This window comes from Dreissena polymorpha, chromosome 1 (assembly GCF_020536995.1).
Source record: "Dreissena polymorpha isolate Duluth1 chromosome 1, UMN_Dpol_1.0, whole genome shotgun sequence".
NCBI classification, from domain to species: domain Eukaryota; kingdom Metazoa; phylum Mollusca; class Bivalvia; order Myida; family Dreissenidae; genus Dreissena; species Dreissena polymorpha.
The window spans coordinates 187122521-187139854 of NC_068355.1; the positions used below are offsets into that span (position 1 = coordinate 187122521).

The window sequence follows — 17334 nt, forward strand, 5'->3', positions numbered from 1 at the left end:
AACTTCTATTACTCAGTTTCGTATCCAATAGGGATACAAAATATAAATTGACACAAAAATACAATTGAATATACAATTGGTGCGTTGAGAATAAGAAAGAAAATGTAGCTTTATTGTAAAAAAAAAATTTGAAAAAGCCTATTTAGGCGAAATATATCAGAAAAGAGTGAAACTTGTTCTGTGTTAACTTTCAAAGTTTTGTAAGTTATACCCGTTTATTAACATGGCTATTGAATAATCGTATCGCTTATACTATGACCGATACTGTAATCGGGCACAATTTTTTTATGTGAAATTTTAAAGTAACAATAGCATGTACGTTTATATAAAGAAACATATCAATAAGGCATGCAAAGTACACCTAATATTCAAGACTAAATATAAGGAAAAAACCTCATGACATAGAATTTTATTTGAAATTTGAAATTTCAAAATAACGATATCATCAAATAATTGCTCTGAAGTTTTCTACCAAAAATTACTTTTTGAAATTATATCATTTGTTAAATTTAAGTAATTCACATATTTCTATGTCTGTTCAAACTGTGATCACAGAAACTAAATTATTATTCGCCAGTCAATTGAAGCCCTTAATTAGCACCTAATTGACAAACAACAGTTCGGGCCCTTTCTTAGAGTGTGTATATTGGGTTGCGCAATTTGAGTAATTCACACATTTTAATCGCTGTTCATACTGTGATCACATAAACTTAATTATTATTAGCCAGTCAATTGAAGCCGTTAATTGGCACCCCATTGCCATACAACAGTTCGGGGCCTTTCTTAGAGTGTGTATATTGCATTACACAATCAATGCTGATACGGGCCGCATTATCAATTTGACACGAATAACATCACATCAAACATGTCAATCCCAAATGATATCGGGTGCCAATTAGTAATCGGCTCGCAGGTCATTAAATATTAGTGCAATAACGTTTGAAAAAAAAATGCGAATATGCGATAATCAATTATGTAATTTGAATACTGACCATTCAATCGAATATTCAAAAAAATTTGCCATCTCTAGTTATAATTAATCTTGCAGAATTTCAGGGTCTGTATTCGGTCGATAAATTGTTATGGGAAGGCATAAGTTGACTTTCGAAAAACACTGTTTTATCTTTCAAGATGAGAAAACAAACACTACCGAAATAGTATAGTGTCACGATAAGAGACAAATGGTTTAATTATCTAACCACAAATATTTGCATTACATGGTCAGCATGTCTGGATATCATTCACGACTTCCTGAATAGGCTACCCTTATTTGCAAGTTTGATTTCAATTGTATATCCAAAAGGATTGTGCTAAAATGAGCCATGTACAATTCTCAATGAGATTTTTAAAGGCCCGCATCATGCGAAAATGGGTCTTATGCAATATGAGCCTTTCATATCTATAGCCCTGCGAGCCTGCACATCTCTCAGTCTGGTCAGGCGATCCATAATAAGACCATATAACATTGAATTTATAGCGGACAGCATCACCACTGACCAGACTGTGCAAATGCGCAGGCTGGTCGAGCAATGCTGGCCGCAACGCCATAAGACCCATTTTTGCATGATGCGGCTTTGGAAGTGTGATTTGAATGTGTTTGAAGAAAACTTCACGTCAATTAAATATTAACATATATTATATTTTGATGGTTAAGAAATAAACTCATAAAAAGCCATGTGAGGACACATATGATGTGAACTTCCGTAGTATAATTTGTTTCTACTAACACTAATGTGTGGTTTGACTATAGAACACACATTTCATGCAGTGAATATGCCACTTACAAGTGGCAAAACACAATAGTAAAACTTTCGTTTTCAATAAAATTATTTAGAATCGTACATTTTCAATTTATAAGCCAAGTCATATTTACGGGGAATATCTTTAAAGATATAAAGTGTTATATTAAGTTGTTTTTTATATTTGGTTTAGCGATTATAAAACATTTTTGTCGTTGTCTTTAGTATACCTGTAGTTATTGGTGAACTCATGTTCAACGTTTTATAAATTGAAAACTTTGAATATAAACAAGCTTAACCTTATACTATTGCGTTGTTATCATCCATTCAATTGATAATACATGATATATCGTCGCTATCTGTTGAGAACAAAAGAGCGTTTCCCAGACATATAAAATTAAACCCCGCTGTACTAGCAAGCACTATCAACGAGGTTAGGCAACATACATGTAATAGTGTATTGGAGTCTCCACTATATTCCACTATACTTATTGATCAGCAGTTTAATTTTCCCATGTCCATAAATAGCTCAGATTTTGAATGACCTGCTTTTTGCAAAAATACCATGTGATTGAGACGCAGCAAATAGTCAACTAGTAATCATTCATAAAAATTCTCTTCGGCGACATGTATGATTAAAAAATGTTTATTGATTGTTTCTATACACGCTCTGTTCAAAGATAGTCCATTTAAACGATATTCACATAATGTGCCGATTTGTGAAAGAATATAGTGGAAGAAACTTATGGCATAATTTTAATCTGTGATCATTACCTAGCTCAAACCGATTTTGAGAACATGGTATTAACCTTAGTTATCTGCAAGCGAACAGCTAATGAGACCGATCTAAACAATAAGCACAACATTGTTGACCCCCCCCCCCCACACACAATTCAAGTTATAATCAGTTGTTTCTTCCCTAAATAATTGTCTTCAAAATAAAATTTACTAAATGAAATATTGAGAATATTTAATAATGGGTTTTCAGAAAGCATAAAACATCCCGGGTGTACATTGTCCAGGGTAATCATGGAACTTAGGCTGGAAATCCATGGTATAACATGGAATTCCATGGTAATCCCTGGAATTTGAAACAGTTTCCAGGGTTTTCCAGGGTTTTGTTCTAGAAATGTCCATGAAACGTGGACTTTTTTTCCAAGCATTTTCCAGCCTTGGATGGAAAAGCATGGAAAAGGAATGGAAAACGCTGGATTTAGGCTGGATAACCCTGGAAAATATTTCCAGATAGCATGGAAAGTGGAACATAGAATTTTTTAAGCATGGAAAAGACTCTAACATTTTCAGCTAACCCTGGAAAAAACTTAGACTTTATAAGAGGAGAAAATAACTTATAAAAATGCAACACATTTTATTCAAAGTAAATCAGAGTTCAACAATTTACACAACATATGAATAAAACATAAAACAATGTGCATAGTTTGGGCAGAAATAGTAGTAGTTATAGTAGTAGTAGTAGTAGTAGTAGTAGAAGTAGTAATGCTGGTGCTGGCAGTAGAATATGTTGTAGGAGTAGAAGTAAAAGTGGTTGTTGTATAAGTTGTACAAGCAGTTAAACTACTGATAATTATACTATTGGTGCAAATTTAAGTGACAGTAGCAGTTACTATTGTGTTGTTGTTTTAGCATTTACAGGAATAGTAGCAGTAATGGTAGCAATAGTAGTATAAATAATAATAACAATACTAGTAGCAGCAGTAGTAGTAGTAGTTAAGGAAGTAGCATTAGCAGCAGCAGCAGTAGTAGTAGTAGAAGTAGCAGCAGCAGCAGTAGTAGCAGTAGCAGCATCAGCAGCATCAGTAGTAGTAGCAGTAGTAGTAGCAGTAGTAGTTGAAGTACAAGTAGGAGTAGTAGTAGTAGTAGTAGTAGTAGTAGTAGTAGTAGTAGTAGTAGTAGTAGTAGTAGAAGTAGAAGTAGCAGCAGTAGTAGTGGTAGAAGTAGTAGTAGTAGTAACAGCAGCAGCAGCAGTAGTAGTAGTAGTCGCTGCAGCAGGAGTTGTAATAGTAGCAGCAGCAGTAGCAGTAGTAGTAGTAGCAGCAGCAGCAGGAGTAGTAGCAGCAGCAGCAGTAGCAGCAGCAGTAGCAGTAGTAGTAGTAGTTGAAGCAGTAGTAGTAGTTGAAGTAGTAGTAGTAGTAGTAGTAGTAGCAGTAGTAGCAGCAGTAGTAGTAGTAGTAGTAGTAGTAGTAGTAGTAGATGTAGTAGTAGTAGTAGTAGTAGAAGTAGAAGTAGTAGTAGTAGTAGTAGTAGCAGTAGTAGTAGTAGTAGTAGTAGTAGTAGGTAGTTGTTGTTGTTGTTGTGGCTGTTGTAATAGTAGTAGTAGTTTTGCAGAAGTAGTAGTAGTAGTAGTAGTACTAGTAGTAGAAGTAAAAGTAGTAACTTTCAAAGCAATGTCTACAAGTTTAAATTCCTTAACCCTGTTCAAGGTGTATACACATTCAATATTTAACTACAGTCCAGGTTTGCAATTAACAAACTATCTGAAAAGCCTGTGTGTGAGTCAGATGTGTCTGCGGCTAATCTATTGGTTATAAAATATCACAGCCTTTTCTGATTGGCTGAGTTCAAATACAGAAAGTTTACCTGTTAGATTGAAATTATGGAGAAGGCGTATTGAAGAAAAAATGCAGGTTAAACTTGTTGTTAAAATGAAGTTAATTTAATTTCACAAACAGTAGAGTTTAACTTAATGAGTTTTTCCATTAACAAGAATTTCTTAAAATAATAATGTATGGATATCATTTGGAAAGTGACATGAAATGTTGTTAAAAAGTGATGCATACAAGTGTTTCAGAAGTCTGTCTAGGAATAGAACAACAACTGAAGGTTTGTGCTTTTCATTATTTCTAAATATTCCTTTAAATTTATTCTTCTTATGTCATCATTGTAGACCTTTTTTATGTGACATTTTAGGTAAAAGTATGGCAAATATAGAAGTTTAAAAGCAGCTGTCACACACATTTTCACTAAGTGCAGTTTGCAGCTTGATAAAGGAAGTCCTATGTGGAGATATTAATAAGCTTGAATGTAGTATCGGAAGTTTATAATGCATGGCTAGGGAACTGAGGCTAAGGGAGTTATGTGCTGTGCATGATGAGAACTCAATGCTCATTAATGCTGTTAATGTTTATAAATAAATTAATTAAACCAATAGCATTGTTTTTTAGGTTTCACTGTACATTTTCATACCAATAGAATTACACATCATTCTAATTATAGCAATAATAAATTTGTACTAATCATACCTACAAATTTTGTTATGCTATGCTTTGTGATGTATTAACTTCATTGTAAGTTATTATTTAAAGACAATTTTACTAAATATTTAAAACAATACTTGAATTATTTTCTATATACATTTTTTCATTATGTGCTTTAACTGTAGCTGACCAGTTGATGGAAGATACTGCAGAGTTTGGCAGGGAAATAACCCAAGACAGCAAAGCGGCTCTTTTGGCGCATTTACCAAGAGGACTAACATGGCCACAAATTCATGGTAAATATTGTTATGCCCCGGGCTCATATAAGTAATTTAGTGTTAACCACCTGAAAGTATTTTGTCTTTTTGGTATCCAATATTTTGGTCTAGTTTCAATTACAGGTTATTTTTATATGAATTAGCAAATTAGCATATCTTTCATATAGCAATATCTGAATATAAAATTCCTATATATGTTTGAGTTTCCAGATACATGCTAGTGTACCCCGTTTTGGGGCATTTAAGAAAACAACAATATAAATTTCAAAATAAAAGAGAGTCATATAAAAATTTAAGTTAAATCAACAATTTATTCACTTGAAAGTCTCAGTTTTCCTGTGTGGTTGCCTGTTTGCAAGTAGATTAAAGCCCGCTTGCAAACTTTAAGAGAATAAATTTCACTAAATGGAAAAGAAATAATTGCTAACTACTTAGGATCGTAAATGTTCGCTCAAATACAAAAAAGCCAGATGTACCGAATTGAGCAGTGATATGAAATATCTAAAATAGATTAAAATGTGAATGAGCATTGAAGTATAGATATTCAATCATATGATTGCTGCACTTTTACTTTTACAGATGAATGTAAAAAACTTATGACTTTCTTGTAATATTGTTTGCTTTGTTTTTCTTTCAGAGATCATGCAGGAGCCGTACAGTATAACAGCAGTACAAGTTCTATAAAAGATCCACGACCTACTGAAGCCCAGCTAATTAACAAAAAAGTTTTTAAAAACTGTAATTTTATCCCACCTGGGTATTTATAATTTACTAACTGTCACTTGGAAAGTAATACATGTACATGCATTCATGTTCTGAATTTCTTTGAACAATAAAATTATATAAAAGTATTTTAATGAAATTGAGCACCTAAATTGCATTAAAGTGAAAGTAGCTGAGAAAAATAGTATCCTTAATTGTTCTCATGGGCAGCTACATATATTGTGACAAACATGAAGTAGCTAAAATAACTTAAATTTTTCATTTTGTTTCTTGTATATCGTTTGTACAGGGTTCGTGAATTGTTACTGTATATTACTTGACTTGCTTGTATTTTGTTACTTTGAATACATGTTGTTTAGGTTGCATTATACTTTTTAACTTTTAAAGTAGCGCCTGTTCTGTTATGTAAGGGCCTGATTTATGATAATGGACCTAGAGGCTTTGTAAGCATGTATTAAACAACACTTGTTTGATCTGAATAATTTGTTAAATAAATGTAACACAATTTGTAATCTGATGTTATATTTTGATGAATTGTGAACAAAATAATACATCGAAGAAACTAAGGCATTATGTTGATTTTTTGTTTTGTTTTAATCTAACCTTAAATTATGATTTATTTAAGCTGTGAGTATTGTATTCATTTAATACATAAATATTGTTTTTAGACCAGAAATTTCTTTTTCTATTCAGTGACCATGGTAAACGCTGGACAATTTTCCATGTTATACCAGGCATCCATGGAATATTAAACAAAGAAAAAACCTGGAACATTTTCCAGGGTTTTCCAGCCAGCATGGAAAAAATACCGTCCGAATACTCCATGTAATCTGGAAAACCCTGGAAAAAAATCCATGGTTTTCCATGGTTTTCCAGATTACATGGAGTATTCGGACGGTATTTATTCCATGCTGGCTGGAAAACCCTGGAAATTGTTCCATGGTAATTATTCCAGGGAGCCTGGAAAACCATGGAAACTATTCCAGGCTATTTCCACATACCATGGACAATTTTCCACCCTTTTTTTTTAAATATTGATGCTGGAAAAGGCTGGAAACTTAGTCCGAATACTCCAGCCTCATATTTTCCATGGATTTCCATGGAAAACCCTGGACAAAGTACACCCGGGATGTTAGTTGATGTTCATCACCAACCAATCATCATAATCATTATCATCATCATAATCATCCTGGACCGGAATGAAGCCCACACTTCATCTGTTAAGCCATGTAGGTAGACTCACAATTGAGGCTAGAATATTGGAACTTTAACTTGATCTTGAGCAAGCATACCGGACATGTGCCCTATTCAATAATCTACCAGCACCCGATTGTATAAACGCTGGTTAAAGTTACCGCTCGGTAACATTCAAACCTTGGTAAGTTTGCGGTTATTCAGGTATAGTAACCTTCAAGGTAACTCGATTGTATAAACACGATATACCGCAAAGTAACCTAACCGCGCATAGTGGAATTTAACCACCGGTAATTTTAACCAAAACATTCCCACAATGCATGTTCTAATGACGTAATTTTCGCGCGAAGTGTCACGCTTATAAACAGCGACATGTATTGTTTTATCAAATTCATTTACAAATGAATTCACAATAAAATAAAGTGTAAATTTTAACTATGAGTTCATCAAAATGACCAGGGACAAATTGATAATGATGTCGGGATTTGCATCATTTAGCGGAATCCCTGGTGCTTCCAAACTGCAAGAGAGTGCTTACAAAGACGTCTATTCTTTAAGTTGTTCTAGATTTAACATAAAAATTATACATGGTCGTCGTAACATGCTAGACTATTCTTCTAATTTGGCTTATGTTTACAATAAACTTACTCACTTTCTTGTACAATAAGGGAATATACAATAGACAAATAAAACATTGTTCAAGTTTAAATATATCTTTGTATGCAGAAATCTGCAAATGCAACCGAGTTCACCAACGGTTATTATTTGTGTCGTGTTCTGAGAAAACTGGGCATAATGCATGTGCGTAAAGTGTCGTCCCAGATTAGCTTGTTAAGTTCGCACAGGCTAATCAGGGACGACACTTTCCGCCAAAAATTGATTTTTGCTAAGAAGGGACTTCATTTTAACAAAAAAATGTCATAAAAGCGGAAAGTGTCGTCCCTGATTAGCATGTGCGAACTGCACAGGCTAATATGGGACGACACTTTAAGCACATGCATTATGCCCATTTTTCTCAGAACACGACACATTTGATAAACTGCTCCGGTTCATTTTAACAGCAGTAATGTACATAGAGTACATGACGTAGCGTGTGACGAAGAAGAAAGTTTATTGAGTTCTCATTTGAATATAATGATATTATGGCATAAGGGTCTTTATTTAACTATGCTAAAATAATTATCAAAGACCCTAGATGCAAACCCGTCAATTATTGCATTAAATGGATTATTTATGGATTTTAAAGGATTATTAAAGGTAAGATACTAGTTCGAACGTGTTTTGTTTTTTGTTTGTACTTTTGATGTTCCCTGTTCTCGGAGAAATGCTTTTAACATGGGCGCCATTGATGCATCGGATCACACACGGCATACACATAACAGAATATAAGAAACACGTTCTGTGCGTCCTTAAATTCGTCGTCCGAAGTCGGAAATCGTATTGCCCTGTAAATTAAGTCAAATAAAGTGTCAGTCGCTGCAATTTGTTGTTTACTCGTCGAAATTGTGAAGGTCGTCGATGGTTAGCTTTTATAATGTCGCGCGCCGCGGCCGTTTTGTGTAAGTTACCCCTCGGTTACTTGTACTTACCCATCTAGGGAAGCAGGGTATGTTTTAACTGGGTTTTAACCGATCGGTATAACTTACCAAATTTTATACAAACGCTTACCGACCAGTAACCAACATGTTACCGACTTTTAACCGCCGGTATGTGGTTAACCACCGGTTTAACTGTTTATACAATCGGGTGCAGGTGTAAATGTCTCAGCCATGTTCCATATCAATACTTCAAACATGAGGTAAACAAGAGCAGACATTGTACAGACAGGCCCAGAAAAAGGATTGATAAAATCTTTCCCACTATGCTGAATGGGATTGATGACATGATTTAGGACACATTTACAGTTGCTTGTCAAAGCTGAGGGAGCCAGCATGACATTTATTGACAATAAGAACTTGTAACAACAGTGGATATATTAATTTGTGAATTTGTGATCATTAAGGTAAAATACCTAGCCTCCATTTTATTTAAATTCCTTTAACATGTATCTATGCCTTTTAGATAGGCTGTACAAAATTGTTTCTCTGAAATTGTTCAATAAAACTAAATATATATTGATTAGAAAATAGCCATATACCTGCTTACAATAATCTTAATAAGTGAACATGTCTGACAGTAAATTAATACAAAAATGCCCTTATCTATACTGGCGTAAGCACAGGAATCATCAGTTACCTGTGCTTAGGTTCAATACATCTTGAGCAGCAAAGCTGACTGTGGTCCGGGCAGTACAATGTTAATGTTCCATCCTTGTGTAAGTCACATGTCCTAAGAAGCTTCTCCATCTTCTCAGAAAGTGGCCACTTCATTATTTTATCCTTTCCATAGGGAGATGGTTTAAACAAAGCTCGCCAGCCACCATGTGTATGGGAATTAATACATGTTTTACAGAAAAACTTTACACAATTTTTACAATAGAAATCTGCGTCTATATAAATATGTTGCTCCTCTTTGCAAACTGTACAATAATACTCTATACCAATATCAGAACCTTCAGTAACAGAAGGCACAGAAAATGATGCCATTTTGCTAATTCTATTTCAAAAACACAAACTTTTCAGCTGAAAATTATACAAACTATTAATGTTAAATGTTAAGTCTAATATATCAGTAAACACACACTAAATGCTATTACAACAATTAATTCAATTTTCCAAGTAAACAAAAACGGAGTTAACCTCCAAATGATGTTGAAAATCCTAATAGCAGTAAACTGTGCAACTGTGTTCACTGTCAGTGAGTATTAGGTCATGTGATTATGGGGTACTTTGTTATTGGTTAAGTGAATTATGTTTTCTAGAGGACGATTTGATTTGTTTAAACCAGAGTGTAACACATACCGAATGCAGTTGTTTAAAGTGTGCAATGATGAAATTTTGGCTATAAATATCATGCTTTTTACGTAGGAGATTCTCTGAAGATTGTTTTTGACAATGATGGTCATTTCCTTTTGCTTAAAAGATAAATTGCAGATACAGATGGCATGGATGTTCTTTTTTTTAAACTGCTCTGATGAGCTTGCAATCTTCAATATGAGCATCACATACATTAAATACATGTGGATTGCCCATCATAAGACAACTTACGTATTAAGAGCTGTGATGGTCAGCTGTCTCAAGAGACAATGCTTGCTATAATTCCACATTGATATTGAAGTGTACATTTTCTGTTAGTCATCTGATAAAATAAATGTTAAGAAATAATTGATGATGAATATGTATAATAGTTACATACTTATATGAACAAGATATGTGGTTTTCAGAAACACAATGCCCCCTATTGCGACGCTTTGAAACCATATTTGACCTTTGACTTTCAAGATGACATTGACCCTTCACCACTCAAAATATGCAGCCCCATGAGATACACATGCATGCCAAATATAAAGTTGCTATCTTCAATATTGCAAAAGTTATGGCCAAGTGTAAAGTTTTCAGACAGACAGACAGACAGACAGAAGACAGACAGACAGACAGACAGACAGACAGACAGACAGACAGACAGACAGACAGACAGACAGAAACAGGCAGGCAGGCAGGCAGGCAGGCAGGCAGGCAGGCAGGCAGGCAGGCAGGCAGGCAGGCAGGCAGGCAGGCAGGCAGGCAGGCAGGCAGGCAGGCAGGCAGGCAGACAGACAGACAGACAGACAGACAGACAGACAGACAGACAGACAGACAGACAGACAGACAGACAGACAGACAGACAGACAGACATACAGACAGACAGACAGACAGACAGACAGACAGACAGACAGACAGACAGGCCGACAGGCCGGCAGGCAGGCAGGACGGCAAGCAGGCAGGCAGGCAGGCAGGCAGACAGACAGACAGACAGACAGACTGATGGACAGTTCAACTGATATATGCCACCATACCGGGGGCATAACAATAAATATGAATATGAAACATTAAATTACTACATGAATATTGCCCGTGCCATAAAACATGATTTCCATACATATTAAATTATTTTAATTAAAATACAATGTATTACATTTAGATAATTTTCTAACGCAACAATATTCAAGCTTGAATAACCTTAATTACTGGCAGTGGACCATCAAACTAAAGGAAAAATGTAGGACATTTTTTTTCTACAAAATATGAGGGTTTTGAGAAATTGTTTATACATATTTAGAATTTAATATTGTGTATTTGAATTTGTGAATATCGCATCAACAATACAATTCGGAAGTGTGTTTTGGATTAAACATTGGATTAAACATTCAGTTATGTTAATTTATGTTAATTTGAGAATTCAACAAAACGTTTACGGTTGGATGTAGTGAATTTAACAATAGTTTGTAAAAACGTTTTACGGGTCGAATACATATTTTGACAATGTTATGCACAAAATGCACAATTTATATCCAGTTGCCATTATCAGTTTTCTAATAAACCTCATTGATTTTACCGTAGAGTCCAATTAGTGTGGTAAAACAACTACATTACGGGTCGTCTGCATTATTTAAATGCAGGTAACGACTGTTCACGAGTATTGTCGCTCGTTCAAAGTGTGCGCTCTCATTGGCCAATATTGATTTGCCAATACAACAACGCTCTGCCTTAGGCTGTTAAGTAAAGATATACTACATGTTGACAGAAAATTGTAAATCAGCTTTCAAACTTTTAGGCAAAGACGATATCCCTGTGATCTTGAAACATACTCCTCATGCTGAAAATGTCCTTGATATTTGGAAAAATAGTGCGAATCTCTCAATTGCGCGGGCTAAAATGGAACATTTGTTGAAGCAATGGCAGATCACTGTGAACAGAGTTTTATTCAATGATATTGATAATAGGCTGGGGTCCTTTGCGTGCCAAGTCATTTGACTAAAACTTGTATATTGCATTTTATTGCGCTTACAATAAAATTGACAAAATAGAATACACATGTCACCTTCTTAAAACAAACTTGTTGACCGCACAGGGATTTTCATAGGATGAAATAATACATATTCAAAAGCATAATCCCAGGGATGATATTGTTTTGTATATGCTTTGACATCACTTAATTTCCATTAAACACCTCTCATTAACAATAGACCAGCTGTCCGTATTCTTCCTTGTTTAGAAGAATTCGTACAGTTCTCAAGAAGTGACTGAAGTGTGTGGTCATGACTTGGTATTAACAACTAAATTCCTTCAGCAATTATGTGTATGTAGAGCATGAATATGTAGAGGGTTACAATTCTAACAATTTTAATTTAACCATAACCAATTTCAACTTAAAGTTTCTATAGATTTTACAATCTTAGTGTCTCAAACATCAAATTTGTATTGTTAAGTCTATGTTAACTTCATTATGTACAGTACAGCCAAAGCGGCACAAACATAATCCGGGGCTACGCCACGGCCAGATTATTAGTACGCCGTGGCACTCGGCATCGATCCGCGCAACGACGCCGAGTCTGTATTAACCTCGTGTACTTTCGAGGAGTAAATCCGCCGCATACGTACGCGGCAGATCGAGTGAAAAGATATCCACCTACATTTACATACATGTATGTGTAGCGTAGAATTAATTACGCGCAACTGTTAATGTTTCGTTCGATTATCATTATTAAATTTGTAATCCGAAACACACTTCCGAATTTTAATGCTAACGCGACATTTGGCAAATTCTAGCGTCAAATAAACGGTGCTAAAATATCCTTTGTTTCATAAAAAGCGCGCGAAAATTATGCAGACATGTAGAATGTCGTTTGGAAAGTTTGGGTGTATTTTGTGTTGTATAAATACGTGAACATCACGTCAGGCGTAAATCGCGTGTTCAGTAGGAAAAAAAACGCCCCGATTAGACGTTATTTCATTATCTCTATAAATAGTAACAAATGCCAAAATGTATTTGATACTAAAGGAAATATCGAGAATGTTTGTGTATCGTAAATATTTACCAGCATTTGCTTCAAAACTGGAATATACAGGATTATTGGGTAATTAGTAGCGATATTTAGTATATAATATGAACAAAATAAAACGTGTTTATATACGCATATTCAAACAATAGTTATAATAATCTGATAATTAACAAAACAACAAATACGTCCTCACCGTCTTGATTATTGATGTGGCTTCAAACTGCTAATTTTCTCAGCTTAAATATAATAGCAAAATCAAAATGCAATTAATTTATAAATCCACCATATGCTGGAGCCTTGACCACTTGTATGTGCGAAAACATAGTTACGTGGCCTCGTTTATGTGTGAAATACATACACTACGGGCGGGAAACAAACTTAATTGGCCAGACACATTTACTATGCTTACATGTATATGCTAATAAAATCCGCGCACAATAAATTTATTATAATTTTGATTATTATTATAATTGTTCTTTCAAAATTTGTTAACTACATGTAACTAATAATTTTTAAAAGATTTTTTATTTCATGATGCGCATCGACTCGGCATCATGTCGCGGATCGCGGCATGCCTTGGCGGACAGATGAGAAGTTTCGCGGTGAAATGCGACTTGCCGCCGCATACTGACGCGGCTTCAACGACTGACGCGGCATCGACTCGTTTCACCTTGAGCCGCGGATCGCGAAATACGTTTGTTCCGCTTTGGCTGTACTGTATGATATACAGATAAAGGTTGCACAATTTTAGTACAAAAAGCAGTAAATATTATTATACGTGTGTATCACAGCTTTGGGTTGATTTGTATGACACACTGGGCACACTGACACCTATACTAAAATAGAACACACTTAGTAATTCTTACAAATTCAATTATTATATACACTGTAACTCCAATATAGCGCGGTCAATGGGGTCCAAGCCGCGAAACAGCGTTATAACGGATCCGCGTTATAGGTTTTGAGCTCATTTACTGCAGGGCGCTATAAAAAACAGGTATAGAATAGCCTATAATATAGGTCATGTATATTGCCATGCTGTGTTGACGCAAATACATGCATATAAAGTTTATGTATTTATATTATAAACCGAATCGTATCGATAACAGTATACATACCGCTTTTCTTATGTGCACATTTATCCGATAATCCAATAAAATTGCAACATCACTTAAAGAATAATAATCTTGAACATTAATGACGATATATGTTTAAGAAATTTGTAAACACAACCGTACGCATATATGCCATTTTCATAAGTGTTAAGAGTACAGTGCATTATGGGGCAGAGCTTTCATTGGTCGTGCGACTTTAAATTTAGATTGAATGCAATACGACTCATGTACAAAAAATTGTTTTATTGCGTAATACGCATGCAAAAAACGTGTTTCCCGGGGACTTTCTGATACCGCGCGAAAATGAAAGTGAAACTCTGTTAACAATTACCGGTACACTGCGTTCGCATGTAAATAAATCGTCTGCATTATTTAATTTCTTATACACGAACTGAAAGATTAAATGACATAATACTAGAATGATAATGAAATGACAGAAAAAGTTGTTTTATACAGTAGGCAGTATATTTCACAGCCGCTAATTTAATATAGTCAAACTGCAACCATATCAAAGAAAGAATGTTTCAATCGTTTTGAATTACTTTAATTGTATAACTATCCCGCTTGCACTTAACTTATGGAAATTATCGCACTGAACCGCTCTGATGAGGAATACATGTAATAAAAACTGACACGCGAGTTTTTCACACCTTTATTGACATTACACAACAGATTAACACCAATTAGCTGTCAGTGTTGTTTAACCTCGAGGCGATTATAATCGGTTCAACGGACGGTTGAATAAAGCAATCAACATGTGATTGCCGCCATCTTTGAATTGTCTGAAAATACATGAAGTTGCATATTACGGATTTGAATCAGAAATCAAATGGAAGGTTGGAGAAAAAATGGGATCCAAGCACCCTCCGCGTTATATTGGATTCAGCGTTATAACGGAGCGCGTTATATTGGAGTTACAGTGTATCGTCAAAATATTGACTGAAACATGACCGCAATATTTTTGCTCACATTCATGTTTATCTATCTATCTTTATATACAGCTAGTCGCCAACAGTAAACATTACAAGCATGCGCGTGTCAGTGCTAGGAAATTAAGAAAATAAAGGAAGAAGTGTATAGGAGATAAAAAGTAATACATAATGTATTTGTGAGACATAGAAACAAAGGTGATAGTGTTAGTTAAAAGAAGAAATATTCAGATAAAAGGTTAAAAACAGCCAACCTGCTTAGAAACTGTGGTATAGTTTGGTCAACCCCTGCCTAAACTGGTCCGGGTAGGTGCCTGTACAATATTGGGGTGGGGATTTTTCTGAATGAAAGACGATGCAAATGTCTAGTGAGCCGGGTCGGAGGAGTGACGTAGGGAGGCATTGGTACAGCAACCAGTCCGTGGACAATTTTGTAGAACATCAGTAGCCGGGAGTCATACATTCTGTTCTCAAGTGAACGCCACCCTAATTTGTCTAGCATGTGTGTGACACTGTTGTGAAATGAGTAGTCATTTGTAACCCATCAAGCGGCCCTGTGTTGGACCATCTCGATCTTGTTGGTGTTGTGGTGGTGTGTGTTGGTGGTGGGTGGCAGTGGTGGTTGGTGGTGGTAGGTGGTGGTGATGGTTGGTGGTGGGTGTAAGTTGGTATGTGGTGGGTGGAAGATGTGATGGTGGGTGGCTGTGGTGGTGGTAGCGGTGAGTGGCAGTGGTTTTTTGCTAAGAAGAGACTATATTGAAAAGAAAAAAAAAGCAGAGGGTGTCACATTTATAAATCCCTAATATAATTTACAATCTATGTCTTGCAATAATGCCTGAGAGTTGACCTGTCAATGCGAATGACAGGGGGACATGGCCTTATTAAAGATAACGCAGTTAATATAGCTTATGACACATTATCCTGTGATAACAAAAACCACTGCACACCTTCCCATGGTACCTTTTTGTATAACTGGACCAAAATCACAGCCACTACGATGCCAGATGTTCCAGCATGTTTGAACAGAATTACAAGTTTTAGGGCAACAAATTCCGTTCCTTGACAGCGTCAGGATTTGAATCTGCTACTTCCTGACTTCATGTCGCCTTCCTCACTGGTTAAATAATTTACTTATGATTAATCAAAAGCCACTAGGCCCAGGTAACACATTTATCAATAAACAAATTTTGATTTCATTGGCGGCGACATTTGAAAAATTGTCGGAAAAGGTGACATTCTAACTTTAATTTGCTGATAACACAAAACTAATGGTTGGGAGAGGTCAATGTAGGCATATTATGGAAAGTTAGGTGGTCTATTTTAGGAGGTAAATGTACGTCGTAAAGTAAGTAAATACCATAATTGACCCATATTACACACAGTACCCTTTTGCAATTTTCGCCTGTTTTTACAGTATTGGCTTTGGTTGTCATGCATGGTAAATGAACGGTTCTTATGATATTAAAAAAAAACTCTGCACCAATTTGTATGCATTTATTTTGTTTTGGCAACAACAAATTGAAGTTTGAATAATGGTCATCAAAAAGAGAATTTCTTCTGACAAGTCAGTGTCTATGTTAACACAGGCTGTTTGTAAAACATGCATGCCCCCCATATGGGCTGTCAGTTGTAGTGGCAGCCATTGTGTGAATATTTTATTTGTCACTGTGACCGTGATCTTTGACCTAGTGACCTGAACATTAATAGGGGTCATCTGCAAGACATGATCAATGTACCTATGAAGTTTCATGATCCTAGGCGTAAGCATAATTGAGTTATCATCCGGAAACCATTTCACTATTTCAAGTCACTGTGACCTTGACCTAGTGACCTGAAAATCAATAGGAGTCATCTGCCAGTCATGATCAATGTACCTATGAAGTTTCATGTTCCTAGGCCTAAGCATTCTTGAGTTATCATCCGGAAACCATTTTACTATTTAAAGTGACTGTGACCTTGACCTTTGACCTAGTGACCTGAAAATCAATGGGAGTCATCTGCCAGTCATGATCAATGTACCTATGAATTTTAATGATTCTAGGCCTAAGCGTTCTTGAGTTATCATCCGGAAACCATCTGGTGGACAGACCGACGGACCGACATGTGCAAAACAATATTACTCTTCTTCTTCGAAGGGGGGCATAACAAGCATGCACCCGCAATGAAAATCTCCGACCCACAAACAATTTATATTTGAGAACCGGACTATAATTGATCTGCA

The 17334-nt window shown here is 35.6% G+C and overlaps 1 protein-coding gene and 1 long non-coding RNA gene across 3 annotated transcripts in view; one reads left to right on the top strand and one right to left on the bottom strand.

Moving 5' to 3' along the window:
- Nucleotides 1-17334, bottom strand: part of LOC127864276 (uncharacterized) — a 213295-nt gene that overhangs the window by 43349 nt on the left and 152612 nt on the right. Inside the window, exon 1 of one of the 2 annotated variants that reach the window (XM_052403946.1) lies at nucleotides 9385-9943. The exons of the other annotated variant lie outside the window; for it this stretch is intronic. Within the exon in view, the coding sequence (XP_052259906.1) occupies nucleotides 9385-9734 (350 nt within the window). The 5' untranslated portion in view covers nucleotides 9735-9943. Of the gene's footprint in view, nucleotides 1-9384; nucleotides 9944-17334 lie in introns of those variants that run through there. 2 annotated transcript variants of the gene reach the window in all.
- On the top strand, nucleotides 3593-6521 carry LOC127864280 (uncharacterized). Its single transcript, XR_008041673.1, has 3 exons — nucleotides 3593-4580; nucleotides 5140-5250; nucleotides 5870-6521. It is a non-coding gene; the product is annotated as an uncharacterized LOC127864280 (long non-coding RNA).